General features: G+C 41.6%; 2 protein-coding genes across 2 annotated transcripts; both read left to right on the forward strand.

Moving 5' to 3' along the window:
* The first annotated feature begins 239 nt into the window (after positions 1-239).
* LOC108245450 (alpha-1,6-mannosyl-glycoprotein 2-beta-N-acetylglucosaminyltransferase) lies at positions 240-3,686 on the forward strand. Its single transcript, XM_017432373.3, has 2 exons — positions 240-397; positions 485-3,686. The coding sequence occupies exon 2, from the start codon at positions 733-735 to the stop codon at positions 1,969-1,971; it is 1,239 nt and encodes a 412-aa protein (XP_017287862.1). The 5' UTR covers positions 240-397; positions 485-732; the 3' UTR covers positions 1,972-3,686.
* A 423-nt stretch (positions 3,687-4,109) lies between these two features.
* brox (BRO1 domain and CAAX motif containing) lies at positions 4,110-17,457 on the forward strand. Its single transcript, XM_017432374.3, has 13 exons — positions 4,110-4,237; positions 4,698-4,817; positions 7,067-7,173; positions 8,732-8,828; positions 9,170-9,265; positions 9,603-9,675; positions 9,795-9,900; positions 10,268-10,357; positions 11,436-11,521; positions 11,614-11,695; positions 13,417-13,567; positions 13,994-14,153; positions 14,506-17,457. Exons 2-13 carry the CDS (start codon positions 4,717-4,719, stop codon positions 14,587-14,589), a joined length of 1,233 nt encoding a protein of 410 aa, XP_017287863.1. The 5' UTR covers positions 4,110-4,237; positions 4,698-4,716; the 3' UTR covers positions 14,590-17,457.
* Positions 17,458-19,737: the final 2,280 nt, after the last annotated feature.

The raw sequence follows: 19,737 nt of genomic DNA on the forward strand, positions 1-19,737 counted from the left end.
GGGGGGGGAGACACTGCTTTTTCTTGCTTTCTTTTTTTATTTTTCTTCAAAAAGCAGTCTCAGAAACGACATTAACCTAAGCAGCCATACCTCTGAACTGAATGACACCAAATGAGGCAGATGTGGCTGACTCCCCTGACGCTGTGTGGTTTAATACCGTAACCCGCAGCTGTAACCGGTTTGAAAGGTAGCGAATGTTTCTGAAAAGAACTTGCCCGTCCGGTTGTTGCTGCTGCTGCTGCTTCTCAGGTTACACGGCCGCAGGTAGGACAGTGATTCGCTGAGCGGGACCTGCGTCTCTCAGCCCGTTGGCTGGAAGATCCACGTCAGCAGTCAACATGTATCATCCTGCTGTCAAAGCTCTTCCTGGTGTTGAAACGCGGCGCTTCGCTCGGTGGTAAGTCGGCTCTCTGCTCGTCGCGTAAAGCCACAGGTTGTTTGAATTCTGTTTGTTTCTTAAGGTCGTTTCATTTTTATTTCGCAGACGAGCGTTTGGAAAATGGCAGCGTTTCCCAGTGTGCTGGGGGAAAAGCAGCCGTGAGAAGTTGCTGGTTTGAGTGGGGGGAAAACGTCACGCGACCTCTTAAAAAGAAAAAAAAAACTGAGTCGCACGAGGAGACGAGATATCAAAGCGAGTTCGCGATGCCGACGCGCACGAGAAGGTGAATGAAAGCCATAAGCTGCTGAGATCCACCGTTTCCTGTTAGTTATTTAAGTAAAAAAAAAAAAAAAATGAGGCTCCGGCTGCTCAGGAGGAATCTGCTCGCGCTCTTGGGAGTCCTGTTTGTTGTTGCCACCTTGCTGTTCTCCACACGTGTGCTGCTGGTCTCTGAGAGTGACATGAGAGCACCTGACGGGTACCAGCCCCCCGGTGACCTGAAGTTCAACTTTGACTCTGTGTCCGCGCTGTCCGAGTCCGTCTACAAGGCCAACTTCAAGCAGGTTGTCCTCAACGCTGAGACCTTCCCAGGGGAGCCCAAGCTGGTCCTGGTCGTGCAGGTCCACAACAGGCCCGAGTACCTCCGGCTGCTCATCAGGTCTCTGCAGCGGGCCGCCGAGGTCGACGGCCTCCTCCTCATCTTCAGCCACGACTACTTTTCGGAGGAAATAAACGCCATTGTGCGAGAGATAACGTTCTGCAAGGTGCTGCAGATCTATTTCCCCTTCAGCACGCAGCTGTACCCCAAAGAGTTCCCGGGGCAAGACCCGCGGGACTGCCCCCGGGATGCGTCCAGGGACGACGCCCGCAGAACGGGATGCCTGAACGCGGACCACCCCGACTCGTACGGGCATTACAGGGAAGCCCATATCGTCCAGACCAAACACCACTGGTGGTGGAAGTTGCACTTCGTGTGGGAGCGGGTGCGGGCCATGCAGGGCTACAGCGGCTTCGCCATCTTCCTCGAGGAGGACAACTACGTCCTGCCGGACTTCTTCAGTTTTTACAAGTCCATGAGAGATTTCAGGAGGGACAAGTGCGCCGACTGTGACATGTTGGCGCTGGGGAACCACGACGAGCTGAATGATTTCACCAGCAAGTCCAACAAGGTGTTCAGCACCGGATGGCTGTCCACCAAACACAACATCGGCATGGCCATCTCCAGGGAGGTGTACTACAAGCTGATGGGCTGCAGCGACGAGTTCTGCACCTACGACGACTACAACTGGGACTGGACGTTGCAGCACCTCTCAGGCACCTGCATATCGAAGCCCCTCAAGGTGCTGGTGGCCCAGGGCTCCAGGGTTCTGCACACGGGCGACTGCGGTCTTCACCAGAAGGAGAACTGCAGACCCGAGTGGGCCTTGAAGAAGGTTGAGGACAACCTGCAGATGGCAAAGCTTGGCCTCTTTCCCCAGGGTCTTGTCTTCAGCGGGTCGGAACCAGCGGAGCACAAGGCGCACATGAAGAACGGAGGATGGGGAGACATTCGGGATCACACTCTATGCAAAAATTATTCCAAACGACTTTGAACTGTGCCTTTTTATTCTTGGCTTAATTGCTTACTGGTAGTCTATAAAAGTGCCATTTGAAAAAATAAACTCTTCAGGGTTTTTGAGGATGTAATGGGTTGTTTCTCTTTCTCTCATCTAACAAGGTCGACTAAACTATAGGACCAAGTGAAACTCAAGCATTTGTTTTTTTGTTTTTTTTTCTGAACTTTTACTTTTAATTTACCAAAGCTGCAACTGGTGCCAAACCCTTTTTTTTTCGTTTTCTTCTTATTATTAATTGTTTTTGCTAATGAGCCCAAGCTCAGACTTGTTCTTCCATTTCGTGTCACCAGGTTCGTTTGTGTCTGGATGTCTCAGATTTTTAGATTGTGGTGAAATGAGAGTAAACCATGCCACATGGCGACAATGCATTACATCCACATTAGAAAAGGAGGTTTTTACGAACCATTTTCGCTGACTAGGATCTGTGCTTTTGGATAAAAAGTTTCCAGGAATAATTTTTTTTTTCTTTCGTTTGTGCGATGATAGTGGTACGATTTTTAAGATGTGACAATAAAAAAAGTATGTGAAGACTTTTAAGGTTTAATCAAAAAGGCTTGAAGATTTTCTTTATAATTTAAAGCGTTGGCTGTTTTGTACATCAACTGTTTAATTTGCCTAATATTTGGAAATTATGCAAAACTGTAGGAATAACAGTTCTGATAAATTGATGTTTGTCAGGAACGTCGGGATGACAGATTTTCTCCCAACTCGGAATCCATTTGATTGCCCCAAAATCTATATTTATGGACGCAGTTTGCAATTTATTGGAATCCTTTGCAATACTGAGATTGCACATGATGATTTAGCGATGTTGTAAAATATTCTATATATTGTGCAGCCCTAATTCGCAACAGAATTTGGGTTACAAAACTTCATTTTATGCGTTTGACCTAAAAGGGGGTTTTAAATTTAAAATTTTTTTTTAAAAAAATCTTCTAGCACTAGCTGTCAGTCTCCGTCCTGTCGTAGTGACCCCCGAGTGCAGAAATAGGCAAAGTTAATCCTCTCCCCCTTCCAAAAGTCATGACTTTGTATTTGCTTTTTCTCAAAAGTGACCTTTCATTTTGCAAACATCAGGGTTCTTTGTGATGCTGCTTTTTCTCTATTTGCACCTTCTGTGTTCACAAAAAAAAAAAAAATTTTTTGAACGCAACATTTAATTGAGAACAGAATGACCTATGCTGGGATTTTATTTATGATTGAAAAAAAAAATAGGTATACATGTTTCCCTTTCTCCTTTTTAATATGCCTTCAAGTGCCTTTTTCCCTAAACCTTTCTGAGAGGGTTTTAAATCGTGCACTGACATCAACAAAGTACTTACACCACGATCTTCCAGTTGTAAGGATCTAATGCTTGAATACTGTCCTTGTCTTGTTTAATAAATGCAGTAAAAATGTGTGTTCTGTTTCAAATGACTTCCTGTCCCAAATAAAACCCATATCTTGTTTTTGTAGCAGAGCACAACTTTCCAAACAATGCAAAGACAATCCAAATCACAAGGGAGGACATTCGGAGCTCTGATGGACATGTCTGTATGAATATATGAACAGTTTTTTGTTATTTTTTTTCTTCCTTAGCTATTACAATTAAGACCAACCTTTTCTTTTTTTTTCTTTCTGATTGTCACTTGAAGTAGCTGTTTATGGTTCACTGTTTGCCAAATGCGAGAATAAAATATGTTGAATTTTCATTGTTTCGTTTAAAATGACTATAATAAAAAGCTTATAAAAATTATATTACATGTGACAAATGTATAGCTTGTTTTTCATAGTGCAGGGAATATTTATTTGTGTTATTAGCCAAACTGCTTGGAACTGAAATTGTTCTCTACATAGAGTAGATTAACTAAAATATATTTGAAAAACTACTCTCACGAGATAATGTAGTTTTGTTTACTAGTCTTATTTTTTTTACCACCTATCATTTAGTTTCACCTTTCTTTCAAAGTAATTCCTCCAGTGTCACCAGAGCATGTTGTAGTCTGTAACATTTATATCAACAAATTAAGAATATTTTAAGATACCATCTCTTCAGCAGAACAATGCCAGGGGTAAATCGAATAATTGCATTTTAAAGACCTGCTGGTTGTGCTACATGTTCAACGACAGAGGAGCGTGTCACGTGACCAAACGGTCCATTTTCATTGGTCGGCGTCGACTGCGTGTTTATTTCCGGAAGTCAGTTGTTGTCATCGGACTTTCCAGACTATCAAACCTCAAATCTTCAGCGCCGCACCCACAGGTAACCAGTTAAAGTTGGAGAAAATTTAAACGGCTAAAATCCGTGTATTTGAGTAAATGGTCTCTGTGTTTGTCTTGTTCAAAGGCATCATGTTCGCGTTTGTAGACGTAACCAGTGTAAGTTAGCCGTTAGCTCTCTGTAGCTGACGTAATGGACTTTTGTCTACACCAGAATGCCCAAATAATTAATAAGACCCGAATTATGACTGTTCGGAGGAAAGTGTAATCAGTAAGACTGCTTTGTTCCTTTGAGGTGGATTTAAATAGGCTTTTGTGAGGCTTCTAACGCGGCGGGTTTTGTCGAAACAACGTTAGCCTCATCAGAAAAACCTCCTTAATTAAAATTACGGAGTTATTCGGGAGCTGATCGGCTTCGCGGGATACCCGTGAATCGTGTCACCGTTGAAACTTATTGTTTAGCCTGTCGTCACCCTGTTTGTTTTTTAACCTCCCTCCTGTAGCCGTGTCCAGAACCACACGATGGCACATTGGTTTCACAGAAACCCCCTGAAGGCAACTGCGCCGGTGTCCTTTAATTTCTACGGAGTGGCAGGAAGCCCCGCTGCCAACAAGATCTGCAAGTATGTCTGAGCACAGAAGCACTTCTTTATACAGCATTTATCATCCGACGTGTGCTGACAGGCGGCTGTTATCACTGTTTGACCTCAGCCTTCTTGGTAATTGACATAATATCAGAGAGCTGCTCATACAGTGGGTTGTAAAAGTATTCTCTCTTCAGTTCTCAGACAACATGGAAATTTAAAGGAGTTTGGGGGGAATTGTATATATATTTTTTAAATATATAACATAACTACCACTTTGAGGATGCAGAACATTTTTATTGTGAAACAAGCAAGAGTTAAAACAAGAACACAGATCCAGAGCTTGCGCAGCTATTCGCCCCACACTGCATTTTGCAGCAGTTATGGCAGCAAGTGTCTCCATCAGCTTTGTTCATCAAGTCACTGGAGGTTTCATCCCTTCTTCCTGACCAAACTGCTGCAGCTCCTTCAGGTTGAATGGGTGCTGCTTGTGTCCAACAATCTTTAAATCAAACCAGAGGTTCTCAGTTGGATTGAGGTTTGGACTGAACCATTCCAGGACTTTTAACTGGTTCTCTTTAAACCACTGGAGCGTAGCTTCAGCCTCAAAAGGTCTGAAACCCCCCCAACATGTTTCCTTCAAGAATTTCTTTGTATTTTGTTCCATTCATCTTTACTTTAACTCTGACATCCCCACATCATGATGCCGCCACCGCCGTGCTACACTCTGGTGATGGTGATCTCAGCATGATGAGAGGTGTTGGGTTTGTATCAGACACGGTTTTGTCCTAAATGGTCAAAAAGTTCAGTTTTAGTCTCATCCGACCACAGCTCCTCTCCCATGTTTGAGACTTAAAAATATCTTTTGAAAATCCCTAACGATCTGCTTTAGTTTCTTCTTTAATTGTCTTTTTCCTGTCCACTCTTCCATAAAGCCCACCTCTGACTAGCTTGTAATATTGCTGTGGCAAATTCTGTCATCTCTGCAGAAGAGCTCAGCTGCATCAGTGTTATTGTTGCCCTCCTGGATGTTTCTCTGATTAACACACTCTTTGCCCGGTTCACGAGTTTCGGTGGACGGCCCCCTCTTGGCAGGTTTGCTTTGGTGATGTCATCTTTCCATTTCCTAATAATGGATAGAATGGAGCTCTGTGGGATGTTCAGGATTCTGGGACATTTTTTACAACCCATCTACAACTTTCTCTCCTGAGATCATCTAACGCTTAGATCACCCTCAGGTGGATCTTATTTAACTAAGTAGCTTCTAAAGGTAAAGGTTGGGACGTCAAAGCAAAGGGGGGTGAATACATATGCACGTGCTACTTATTGATTTAAAGTCATTTAAAACAAGGTTCCTTCAAACTGCAAATTCCTGAATACTTTTACAAGCCACTGTACGGATGAAGTCAAATTAGTGTCAGAGCAGATTTACTCTTCCTGCTTGTTTGATGTGGTTTCAGAGCAGCAGAAAAACTCTCGGGACTTTCCAGCGCCGCAACCTGACATCACAGAACTGTTCCGATCTGCAAACGCAGCCAGATCGTACCAGTAATGACCCAAAGATGTTTTCTCTGATTACAGAGTCACATTAAAGAAGATTATTCATGTTATTCATGAGCCCGTAATTCACAGACTAAACACACCGTTTGTTTCTTTAGCTTTAGTACTAGTAATGTAAGCAGGAAAGGGATCATAGGTATTTACTATTCACTGCTTGGCTTAGGTTAGAAAAAGTTTTTATCATTCCTACTTTAGTAATAATGAAACAAAACCTCTTGCATTCACACAAACATAATGTGTAAACCAGGGGTGTCTAATTCTGGTCCTCGAGGGCCACTATCCTGCATGTTTTTCTTGTTTCCCTGCTCCAACACACCTGATTCAGTGGTTAAATCACCTCTTCATGTTCTGCAGAAGCCTGTTAATCACCCATTGATTCAAATCAGGTGTGTTGGAGCAGAGAAGCAAGTAAAACATGCAGGGTGGTGGCCCTCGAGGACCAGGATTGGACACCCCTGGTGTAGACAATAAGCAAAAGTCTGGAAGCAAATTAAAATGTATTTTTTTTTCAGTTTATTTAAAAAGTTTCTAATTCTGTCCATCTAAAAGAAAATCCCTGTGCCCACACCTCCTCAGGCTCTGATTTTATTGTAGCGTTTGGATAATAAATACTGACAGCTGCCAGGTTGTATCAAAACTGACGTTGTGACAAGGTTTTACAACGTCTTTTGAAATGCTCTCCAAAGCATGAGTTGATGGCTGTGTGTGTGTGTGTGTGACACGTTTAGTGACCTGAGGACGACCCGAGCGCGGCTGCTGGACATGTTCACTGATTCCACCTGCAGCCCGGAGATCATGAAGAGCGCCACAGATGCTTACTTCTCTCTGCTGCAAGGTGAAACTGATTTTTGTAATTGTTTCTTGGGTGTTTTTTTTTTTTTTTTTAAAGATTAAAACTAAATAGATCAAACTACCTGTTGATGGTTCAGTCTATGTTTTTCTTTTTTTTTATTTCGCTTCTTTTTAATTTATTTAAACCAAGTTTGACCAAATGTTATTTCTCATTTTAATATACTCAGTGTTCAAAGTCTGGAAAGGTGTAGAACTTTTTGGTTTTACTATGTTTAAATAAGTATGAGGGGAAAAATTATATATAATAGGATAGAAAATTGTTTCCAGACTTTGTTTCCTATTCTGTTTTTAAAAAAATATATTTTAATAAAAAAACAAAAAACATTGGAACATTTTTTAAAATAAATTGCTCAAATTTAGTTTGTTAAAAATAATATACGATGTACATCAACATTCTGTGAAGCCAGCTAAGTTAAAATGAGCAACATATGTTTTTACCCAGAGGGCCATTTTGGCTCCGTTAATGGTTAACTAATCAAATAGAACTGATCTTGATCGATCAGACACAACATCACATCATCTGCAAAAACAAAGGTTTCTTCCTTTTACATGGCAACCTGAAGCTCACATTAGCTGCATTTTTCTAAATTCTTGAATGCTTAAATGAATAAACTTTCATGCATATTTCAGGGATTTTAAAATTAAATTAAATTGGTTTTGAAATAAGTTATCATAGTTGTTAAATACTCTGTTAGCATGGTACACTGTTCTGGCAAATAACGTGTAAAAATTAATTTAGGCATCGTCTCTAATTTGTCTTTCTTTTTGTCGACACGTCGTCCTTTATCTGTTTTTGTCATCGCAACCTGTGAACTAAAACCTGGCAAAGGGGTATTTAGGCTTGTTTTAGTAAGCTGGTAAAAAGATGTACAGACCATGTTCTATGTTTCCTCCAAAGCTATGACTAAAATCCTGGTTTTCATTCATTTATTTCAAGATGTTTTATTTTTGTATGAGGATGATGAGATCCTGATCCAGATTCCTCAAGGGTTCCACTTCTTGCCCTCAGGACTTTATAAATGCACTGTTTGCAACTTGACATCAGCAAGTTTAGCCTTAAAGAATTTTTTTTAACTCTTTCTGCGACTTAACTGAAACAGCTTTACAAACCTCACCTCATGTTGTTTTGAACGAAGCCTTGAAATGTTCAATACGTTTGTCACAAAAAAGACAAAACCGCATACTTTTCAGAAGTTCTGTTCCATACGATGCATCTCTTGCATATAGTGTGTGGCGTAATTTAAAGTAAATGTTAGTACTTGTACATCAAAAATTAGACCTTTAAATTTGAGAAAGGTGGAGTTTTGAAAGTGGAAATGTGTAGGAACTCTGTTCTCTAAACTTATAATGAATGAAAATAAGTGTAAATCTATATCTAGTATTTTCTAGTTGAAATATTAACTGTGTTCTTTTTTTGTCTTCTAACATCCAACTTTATCAGACTGGTAAACTTTGCAACTAACCAGCTGCTTGTCTGTTTTTTTTTTTTTGTCGTTTTTGGTTTCGTTTATTTCTGTGAAACTCCGGTTCACGACAAACAGGCTTCATTGTCTCCCTGGATGGGACTACGCAAGAAAACAAGATGAGGTTCATCCAGAACTTCAAGTGGACCGACACCTTACAGGGAAACATACCGAGGTGAAAAAAGCTGGAGGCGAATCCTCCGTCATGTTAGACAGGAACCGCTCTGAAGGTGCACGACACACCTCAGAGTTCCTGGGAAAATCCAGAAAAGCACAGAAGTTGGGTTTTAGTGGAAGAAGGAAATTAGTTTCAAGGGTGTTTGGCTTATTTGTTGGGTCCAACATTAAACTGCGTGTGTGGAAGAGGGATTGTAGCAGCTGATTTTCAGAGAGCTTTTAAGGATAAAGTTAGGCATGTACTGGTAACGGTTAAAGTCGGGTTTATTCTTAGGATTAGTATCAATAAATGAATGGAAATTGGACTACCCAATGATAAAAAAGTGTCTCTCCTCTTAGTGCCCAGCAGGATGCAGTCTTTGAACTGGCTTCTATGGCCTTCAACGTGGCCATCTGGTACACCAAGTTTGCCTCAAGACTAGCAGGGAAGGAGAAGTAAGTTCTTTTGTTTTGATATCAATACAGTCATATAAAAGCAACCCAGCTTCCTGTAATCCCAATAAAAGGGGTCTGTTTCTGTCAAATGCATCATGTTGAGCTGGCATAGGTGGCAGTAGTGTAACGGCCATTATGGAGGGTAGTTATTTTTCTTTTAGTTTTCCTGTATTAACAGTGTTTTCTTTTTTTTTACTGTTTTTAGTTTGGAGTGACTTAAAATAACTAAATCTATACTCTGAAGCACAAAAACCCTTCATATTTTAACATACTCCCTTCAAAACTGTACATTTTGGTCCTCAAGCGCAGTTCTGACGGCTGTGTTTGTCTTGAGCAGCATAACGGAGCCTGAAGCCAAAGATGTTCACAGGAGTTTGAAGGTTGCGGCTGGAACATTCAAAACTCTCAAGGTGAGGCGGATGTCGAGACGAGTAAAGTTCAGAAACCAGAGCTGCGGCGTTCGCTGCGCAAACCTCATCCAGACCCACTCACGGCCTCTTTTTTTTTTTTTTTTTTTTTTCCCCCACAGGAGGTCCACATTCCTCGCCTCATCACCCCGGCTGAAAAGGGCAGAGACCTGGAGCCCCGAGTGATCGACACGTATATCATCCAGTGTCAAGCTGAGGCTCAAGAAGGTAGCAACGGACTCGGCTCAAGTATTAAACCCTCTACCAGCACATGTCCTGGGATTACAGGACTTTTATTTGGATCCAGAAGCACGATAAGACCTACCAATATTAACCTGATAATAAATTACTTTCAGTCTGGCAGATCAAGTTAATCTTGTTGAGGAATTTCAAATGTTTCACCATGAGAGGCTGTAAAAGTGACTAATGTTTAATGAAATATAAATTGGTTCTGTCATGTGACCATAAGAATGACACAGTTAATCAGGTGTTAGTCCAGCAACTGCTGATACTGACTGAAGAATAGGTGCAAAATTGATGCTGATCTTCTTATTATTATTATTATAACATCACTTCTTTTTGTTTTGTTTCACAGTGACGATTGCCAGAGCCATCGAACTGAAGCACAACGCCTCACTAATCGCAGCTTTGGCCTTTGAGACGGCAAACTTCTATCTAAGAGCTGGTCAGTGTTTTTATACGGTCACCTGAAAACAAAAAGACACCTTATTTTTAAATGTTGAGTCTCATGGATCAGGAAATAAAACCTCACCGCTCATCGAGCTTCAGATTCTGTGAACGCAGCCTCGGATGAAGAAGAAGACATTGACATATTTCCGTTTATTTTTAGTTAACTGCATTAATGTTTCCACTAGAGTTAACAGCCTTAGTTTCAGACAGGTGTTCAGTGTCGTGGGAGTTCACGCTTTGAATTTCAGTTTAGAGATTCAAGCTTCAGTGATGTTCAAAATTCTGGACTAAATTCACAGCCGCAAAATGGACTAGTTTGCATTTATTTATCGTTTTTTTTCAGGAGATAAATGGGAAAATGCATTACTTTACAGATTTATTACATCGTCGCATAGCGTTCGAATACTGTTTTTGTTTCAAAAACAATGCTAATATTTTTATAGAGCCTTTCATATGATCCAAAGATGTTTACATAGACATTAGACTAAAATCAGGTTAGAGACTAGTGAGGAGGCAAAGTTATATTACGGCTCAATCACAGCTTGTTAGTGCTCCTACAGGCAGCCTGTGAGGAAAAAACTCGTGCATCACTTGTGCGTGTTTAGCTCAGAAGATATTTGCAAACTGGTCGTAGAGACGTTTGGTCCTGCATGTGTAAAATCTGTGGGTCTTTTGAAAAATCGAGGACGTGCACAGTACGCGTGGAGCCTGTATTTCTCGCGCATTAATGTCACCATTTTGAGTCAAGCTTGGTTCAAGTTCTTTAAGGAAAAAGAAGAAGAAGGAAAAAAAAAACTCCTTAAGTTCACAAAAATGGAGATTGCTCATTTGAAGCAAGACTCAGAAAAACCACAAAACAAAAGAAAAAAAATGTCCTTTGATGCTTGAACCATTTAAATTATAGGAGGGCGAACTTTATTTTTCACAACTGCACACAATTTATAACAAGTTAGAAAATTGTTCCAATTTGAATCTGTTCCTCACATCCTGACGGTGAGAGTCCGTGTTAGACGAGTGTTGAAGCTGTTCTTGTCTTTCCAGCAGGACACTAACGGATGTCTCTGTCTCCGCAGACCACACACTCAACACGCTGGAGCCCGAGTGCAGCAGCAAGTGGAGGAAGTACCTCCAGCTGAAGCAGCACTTCTACATGGCTTATGTACGTCTCTGCGCGTCGGCGAGCCCCCGCCCTCCGCCGTCTGAGCGACTCGTTTTCAGCCGGACTAAACTTTCCACTCATTGTGCTTTCAGGCGTACTGTTATCACGGTCAGACGCTGCTGGCCAGTGATAAGTGCGGCGAGGCTATAAGATCCCTGCAGGAAGCAGAAAAATGTACGTACATCCCATCCCAACATGAAGTTTCTTCTTTTTCTTCTGCTTGTTTTAAATGATGTCATTGGGCTGTTAAATGTTAAACATCTGTGCATGTTTTTCTTAAGAACCCTCACACACATTGCGGCACTTTTGACTTCAAACTGAAGCAGGTGTTTCCTGAGTGTTTGTTTCCTCTTGGTTGCAGCCGTAGTTCAGAACACACCCCGTTATGAAACTTACTGTGACTTCAGAAAATATTCAGACCCCCTTCACTTTTTCTTGGTTGTGTTTTGTTGTACGTGACGCTTCTATTGTTGAAATTCTTTCTCCCCTTCCCAATAACTTACACTCAGTACCCCACAATGACAAAGGGAAAACAGAGTTTTATTCAATTTTGTAAATGTATTAAAAATAAAGTGTTGTTTTACAACAACACTTGACATTTATCTCAGCTGATTCCCGTTTCTCTTGATCTCTGCTGAGAAGTTTCTACACCTTTCTGATTGGACCTGATTTGGAAGCATACCTCAGTATAGAAGAAAATTGTCCTTGTCCTCGGTGACAGTGAGAGCAGAAACCAAACCATGAGGTCAAAGGAGCTGCCCACAGAACTTAGAGGCAGGGCTGATGCAAAGTACCGATCTGTAGAAGACTGAAAACATTTCTGCTGCACTGAAGGCTCCTCAGAGCTCAGTGGGATCTATTATCCTCAAATGGAAGAAGTTTGGCACAACCAGGTCTCTTCCAAGAGGCTGCTCTCTTGGCCTCACTGAGTAATCGAGGGAGAAGGGCCTTAATGAGAGAGGAGACGAAGAACCAGACGATCACACTGACTAAGCTTCAGAGTTATGACAACAAGAACTGCAGACCTCCACTAACCTGTAGACGGAGGTTTCTCCTTGGAACAAAACATCTGAAGGACTCTCAGACTGAAACACCGCTCAACACCTGCCCAACACCATCCACACAGTGATTCCAAACACAGTTTTTTAAAAACAAAGCCTCTGCACTTCTGTTCTAGAGTTGAAGACGTTTCGTTTCACATTTGAGAAGATTTATCAGTTCAGGACTGGAGAATGGTTTCCTCGCTGACTTGGCAAAAACCCACAGCAAAGCACGGTGGTGGCAGCATCATGCTGTGGGGCTGTTTTTCAGCAGCAGGGACCAGGAGGCTGGTCAGGGTGGAGGGAAACGGAATAATAAAATAATAAAACCTCTTGACATGGCTCATGAGCTCAGACTGGACCTTCCACAGAGAAGACACCTCAGGGGTGTCTTAGAGACAACTCTGACTGTCTTAGAGTGGACTAGCCAGGACCCTGACTTCAGCCCTGCTGGATATCTCTGGAGAGACCTGAACACGACTGTCTACCAGTGGTTCACGTCCTTTCTGACTGAGCTGGAGAGGATTTTTTCAAAAAGAATAGCAAAATATCCTCCAATCCAGGAGTCCAGAGCTCAAACCCAAAAACTCGAGGCTGTAACTTCTGACAGGTGCTTCAAATCTGTAAGTAAAATCTGAATACTTATTAAAAATAAAAAGTTGTAAGTTGGTTTTCACTTTATCTTATGGAGTACTGAGTGTAGATTTATGGGGAAAAAAATGAATTTAAACAACAAAACTTGAAAAAGTGAAAGAGGTCTGAACGTTTCCTGAACCCTCTGTCAAGTCAGGTCTTTATCCCCCCCTTGCGCTCTCAGCATTTCTTCAGCATTAACACAAGGGCGTCGATGTTTAGGTTACTCCCGTGCTGAGGCGCTGTGTAAAGAGTACCGTCAGACCAAAGGCCCGGGTACCACGGCCAAACCGTCCGAGCAGCTGTTCTTCCTCAAACTGGGCAGCCTCATCAAAAACACACTGGAGAAGTGCCAGAGAGAGAACGGCTTTATGTGGGTTACTCAGCAAACACACACACACACACACACACACACACACACACACACACACTTCTTTCTGAAGTAGCATATTGTAGAGCAAACATTTATGTTTTGTAGACGTACGAGACTCATAAATTCTTGAGAACTCCAGGTTGTGTTTGTAAACTAAAATCTCTGAATTATACTTGTTAATATCTCCAAAATGTAAACATTTCTCTGTAGCACCAAAAATGGATGCTCATATTATTTTTTGTTTAATATTGTGAGCCATTTTGTTATTTAACATCATATAATTAACTATAATGACAGTATACATAAAACATTAAGAGTAACTGACTCAGTTTCTCAGAAATGGGTTCTTATAAACCAGCTTAGAAACCTAGAAATCCTCTTAAATTCTTCTTTTTTTTTAGTCGCTAATCTAGACCTGTTCCTCAGATACTTTCATAAGGTCCCAGCTGAGGCCCCCCAGCTGGAGCTGAAGGCCAGTTATGGTCTGGCTGAGCCGGTCCCCTTCAAGCTGCCGCCCCTCAGTGAGCAGTGCACCGCTGAGGTCTACGCCACCTTCGATCTGACCAAGGGAGCCAAAAATGACAAGGTACATGGGTGTGCAGTTACCATGGTGACCCTGATGAGCCACTGGCAGCAGTTTGAACATTTCTTTTTCTCTTTAAAATTCTTATACATAAAAACGTCAACATGTTTGTCCGCTTAGAGCGTTACAAAAGGAAGTCCCAAATTATTCTTGGGCTTTAGAGAAGAAAGTTGATGAATGTTGGAATTTTTTTTTCAGCTGGAAAATCTCTTCAGAAAATATTCTGGTTGTTGTTATAATGCTGTTTTCACCCAGCTTTTATGTGCAGCACTTTGAGCTGCAGCTGATGAATGATCTGTGCTCTGTAAGTGACGGTTGATTTGTTCTGTTTTTGTTTTTTCCCATGAACCTCCAGGCCAAGCCCAAGGACGAGGAGGTGAAGCCGGTGAAGGAACCAGATCTGAAGCCTCAGAAAGACACCGGCTGCGTCGTCTCCTAAATGTTCCCCTCGTCACCTTTTCAGCCTCACGTTCATCAGTTATAGTGACAATCTGTTTCTCTCGTCATAGGAGATGTTTTGTTTTGTTTTTTTGTTTTTTTTCAGTATCAATCCATGTATGTTATTTCAACATTCATGCTGAAATGTATGTTGGATTTGGATATGATCCGTTATTACAACTAAAAGTCTGTCACATGTCAAATCTGCCACTGGTGCTGCCATTGGTGGAATATTAGGCAATCTCCAAATCCCACTCCCCTTTTTTTTGGGTAAAAAACATCCAAGATGAACCTATATGTGCATTAGATGATAGGTTTTGAAGATGGTGCAAAAAAGCTATTGTTTAAATCACCGTTTAGGATTGAAAATCTTCAGTAAGTTTACAAACTTTCTTGTCTAACATGTTTCCCGACCAAGTTTTACCAGCCGAACGTCGCTGCGTCCTGATCTCGTTCAAACTAGATTTCTCTGCCGACAGAATCAAATCAGCTACATCGTTGGCGAGCCTTATGGGTAATGTAGTCCTGTCAGGTACCTTTGGCTGCAGTGTTAAAAGCATGCGTCTGTATTCGAACCTTTCTCGTTCCCAGCAGCTTTTTCTTGCTTCTCCAGGACTCAGAGTCGTCAAACTGACCCACCCAACAAGCTGCAGGTGAACTCAGAATTCGGACTTAAAATTCCTTTGTAGCTCCCAAATTGGCTGTAAGACAAGATTTATTATTATTATTACATTCATGCAGACAGCCTGTATCTTACATTATGAACATAACATTTGGAAACAGGATTTTTCTTACTTTTAGAACACCATCAGACTCTTTGAGGGTTATTTGAAATGGACAGACAGACACTGGACTGTGTATTTTTCACCAGTGCGCTTGGTTTATTTATGCCGTTTACAATCAATATTTTATTTAGCTCACATATGCTGTAGTTCTAACTCTAAAATTGTCCCCAGGTGTGAGTGAGAGCGCGAATGGTTGTTTGTCTCTATGTGTCCCTGTGATGGACTCGCGACCTGTCCAGGGTGTCCCCCGCCTCTCTCTCACAGTGATGGCTGGAGATACACACCAGCTCCCCGCGTCACGGAAAGGAGAAGCGGGTTAAAGAAAATGGACGGATGCTGTCGTTCTTTTATAGGTTCTATAACTGTACTGTTTTCTACTTTTACTTGTCATGTGAGGAAACGTGAGATATTGGTGAATCACTGCTTAACACAAAGGTTGTACAGTTGGAAAGATTAATTTATTTCTGTTATGATATTACAAGAGACAATTTAATGCACTTAAAACAGTATAAAGCGCTGTTTAACTCGAATCATGTTTTTTTTTTAACGGAAGTATATTGCTGCCACAACAATAACAACAACAACAACAACAGTGTATTATTAGGAGTTGGTCAGAAGGGGGAAAAAATTATTATTTTTTTCTCTTAGTTTTCCCAGGTTTTTAAATTAAAGTTCAACTGTCAGATTAAACTGGCAATATTGAGAATAAAAGTCAAGCTAGAGGAAGGAAACCCAACTGTGCTCCTGAACCGAACTCTTATTTGTTGTCTGTTGACTTTTTATTGGGTAAAGGACAAAATAACACAAAACATTTACTGTGCATGTCAAAAAAAAATGCTCTTTTTTTAAAAAAAAAAAAAGAAATTACATATGTAGCTTACATTATTAATATTATTACCTGTTAAGACTCATACTGCAGTCAAAACCTCCAGGAGCATCGAGACATTATTTACGAGATGTGTATAAATTCCAAGGTAAACAAGTTTATTTTTATTTAAAGCTAATCTGAAATGCAACAAAACATTTGGCTATTGTAGGTCTGAAATGGTTTTTTATCTTTTTAAATTTTTATTTCTATATAACTTTATAACCGCCTTTTTGACTTGACTTTTGAAATACTATTTTGACTTTTTACTCCACATTCTGACTTTAATCTCTAAACTCAGAAAGAACAAAAAACAAAAAAGTCTGCCTCTTAAATTCCCCCCCCCCACCAAGCCACCCTAATACTCTATCGTCGAAAATATTTTGCTCCTTGCAACAGATTTTCCCAGAATATAACACTATATGTTTATGTTGTTCAATGTATTCTTCCCACATTAAAATACCATATATACTCTTACACTTTTTTGTATCTGATTAATATTTTAGTTGCGTTATTACGAAACAAGTTATATTGCAATAAGGTGAAACATATTTAGTTGTAACATGTAAAACATTGATAAGACATGAAAATATAGTGTTAGAACAAAAAGCACGTTGTTCTCAAAAACCCTTTCACATCGTAGTGTGATATATTTTTTGTTTGCTGTTTGCTGGTGTGGCAGCAATGATGTTCCGTAGGTTTGGTGGTGTTGATTGAAATGATTGGGACTAGGTGGATATATAGGTAGAAAGGATTCTAACTCTGGGAGCTGCTCTTGACACACATCCGATTTGTGTCTGAAAACCTTTTTTTTCAGTCGTCTGAAAAGCTCCGTAACAGACGTTAAACCTCCCCTCCCCCGCGTGCTTCGAGAATCAAAGTCCTGTCAATTTCAGCTTTCCATTGCACGAAACCTGTTTAAACTGTATCATACTGCTTCTGCACAGTAATTTAACCCGCTTACTTAAAACTAAACGCAGAGCAGAACAACCAACTGATGTCTTTTCAGCACGTTGTAACATCTTTGCACTTTGTTTAAAAGCTCCGAGAGGTCAGTTTCATTTTCGAAGCAATAGGAAAGTCCAAGCGATGCTGACTGTAGGCGACTGATTTCCCCTCATTCACTGCCGCGGTGCAACTCTTCTCTCCTTCCCCCTCCGATGGTGTCCTTCATGTAAAATGTAACTCACATATGGTATTAAATCATCCAGAAACATCATTTTTGTCTTCTACTTTTTGAACCAGTCAATGCAGTTTTCAATTTGTATAAACAGGAAGCATGATAACGTAAGTGAACATTAGTTGTGGTAATGAGGGATTTGTAGTTTAAACATGTTGACTTTTCAGTAGGACGGGATTTGCTGAGCTTGTGGTTTTACAGGTTAACCACCTCCGTGGTTTTCCTGTCAGTGTGCGCTCCACAAACAGAGGTTAAAGTCCTTTTGGTTAAAGTTTAATTTGACTCCCTTTGCTGCTGTTACTACCTTCCTTAACATTAACTCTTCCCTAGCTGCTGTCAAACTGTCTGTATCCATCCATCCATCCATCCATCCATCTGCTGCTTGTTCCCGAGTCGGGTCCTTGGGGCAGCAGCTCGAGCAGGGAGGCCCAGACATCTCCCTGCACAGCCACCTCTTCCAGGAGAATTCCAAGGTGTTCCCAAATCAGCCATAGTGTCTTCCCTGGGGTCTCCTCCCGGTTGGACATGCCAGGAACACCTCCCCAGGGAGGCGTCCAGGGGACATCCTTACAGGATGCTCGAAGCACCTCAACTGGCTCCTTTGGATGTGGAGGAGCAGCGGCTCGACTCCAAGTTCCTCCCAGATAAACTGAACTTCTCACCCTGTCTCTAAAGGGGAGCCCAGCTACCCTGTGGAGAAAACTCATTTTGACTGTGTCCCAGATCTTGTTCTTTCAGTCACTACCCAGAGATCCTTATCATAGGTGAGGGAAGGAACGTAGGCTGACCGGTGAACAGAGTTTTTCCTTACAGCTCAGCTCCCTCTTCACCACAACGAACCAGTACAGACTACGTAATACTGCAGAAGCCCAACCCAGAGAGCAGTTCACCCTTTTCCGACTGAGGACCATGACCTCAGATTAAGAGGTGCCAATCCTCGTCCCGGCTGTGAACCACTCCAGTGAGAGCTCAGTTGGGCGTAGATCAGTTTGGAGACAGTGGTTTCCATTTGCCTTGGTGACGAGAAAGGTTGGAGTATATTGCCACAGAGTTCTGTAGTTATTTGTGAGAGCAAACAGCATGAAGTGTAAAGGCTTAGCTAATGAAGTTTTCCTGGACCACAGCAACGTTTTGAAAGCTGAAGTTGTTTAAAGATGTCAGCGATCGGCTTCGAAAGTTGGTCCGCTCTGACCAGCCGTTTGCTCGTCAGTCCTGTCAGACGTAAACTGTGTTTCCGAGGACGTACGCAACCACAGTGGACACGACCGAACGTTATCCACGGCTCTGCTTTTATAAATAACCAAACAGGGCAGATCAGAAAATGGAAAGGAGCAGGGCTGCAGTGGCCCTGGCAAGCTGTGGCAGGGCCTTAAAGAGACAGTTCAGCTTTTTAATGAGGCTGCACGAAACGGATAACGCTTTTGCCTCTGTCTGTGAACAAAATATCTCATGAACCACTGGACAAGTTTTAATGATCTGGCAGAAAGTAATCACTGGATGAAAATCTACAAGTGATTATCTTTTGGAGTCAACCCAATTCAAGATGGCCACCACAGCCAACTGACCTTAGTAGCTGAGGGTCATTCACATCACATACTCCAAGCGCTACACGTTTTCCAAGTTTGTTGCTTCCACCAATAGCATTAACTGTTGTAGCCAACACTGTTTGTTTGTTAGCAAAATATCCCAAGAACCACTGGACGGATTTTAATGAAACTCTCTGGAAATAATCATTGGATGTACCTCTATGACTGATTAACCTTTGAAGTCAATCCAATTCATCTAATCCAACATTAGCCAACATAAAAATGGCTTTAACTCTGTCAGTTTTACAGATATTTAGCTCAAATTTGATACGGTAGTAGCTGAGAGTCACTCACAACACATACTCTGAGGGTGACATGAGATTGTGCATAATGTTAATTTCAAGGTTTGATCAAAGCAGCTATAACAACATGTCAATATAAGATGATCTTCATGCAGAACTTTGGCAGGAAAAGACGTGGGTGATATGCATTTATTCAAGGATTACTAGGCCTTTAATGTTGTATGTTTTTTGTATTATGTGATGAATTGTCTATTTTAGCCTTGTGATAAAATGTCCATCCATTCTCTTCCGCTTATCCGGGGTCGGGTCGCGGGGGCAGCAGCCTAAGCAGGGAGACCCAGACTTCCCTCTCCCCAGCCACTTGGGCCAGCTCCTCCGGGGGAATCCCAAGGCGTTCCCAGGCCAGTCAAGAAACATAGTCCCTCCAGCGTGTCCTGGGTCTTCCTCTGGGCCTCCTCCCGGTGAGATGTGCCCAGAACACCTCACCAGGG

The sequence above is a fragment of the Kryptolebias marmoratus genome, linkage group LG19 (assembly GCF_001649575.2).
Source record: "Kryptolebias marmoratus isolate JLee-2015 linkage group LG19, ASM164957v2, whole genome shotgun sequence".
Lineage (NCBI taxonomy): Eukaryota > Metazoa > Chordata > Actinopteri > Cyprinodontiformes > Rivulidae > Kryptolebias > Kryptolebias marmoratus.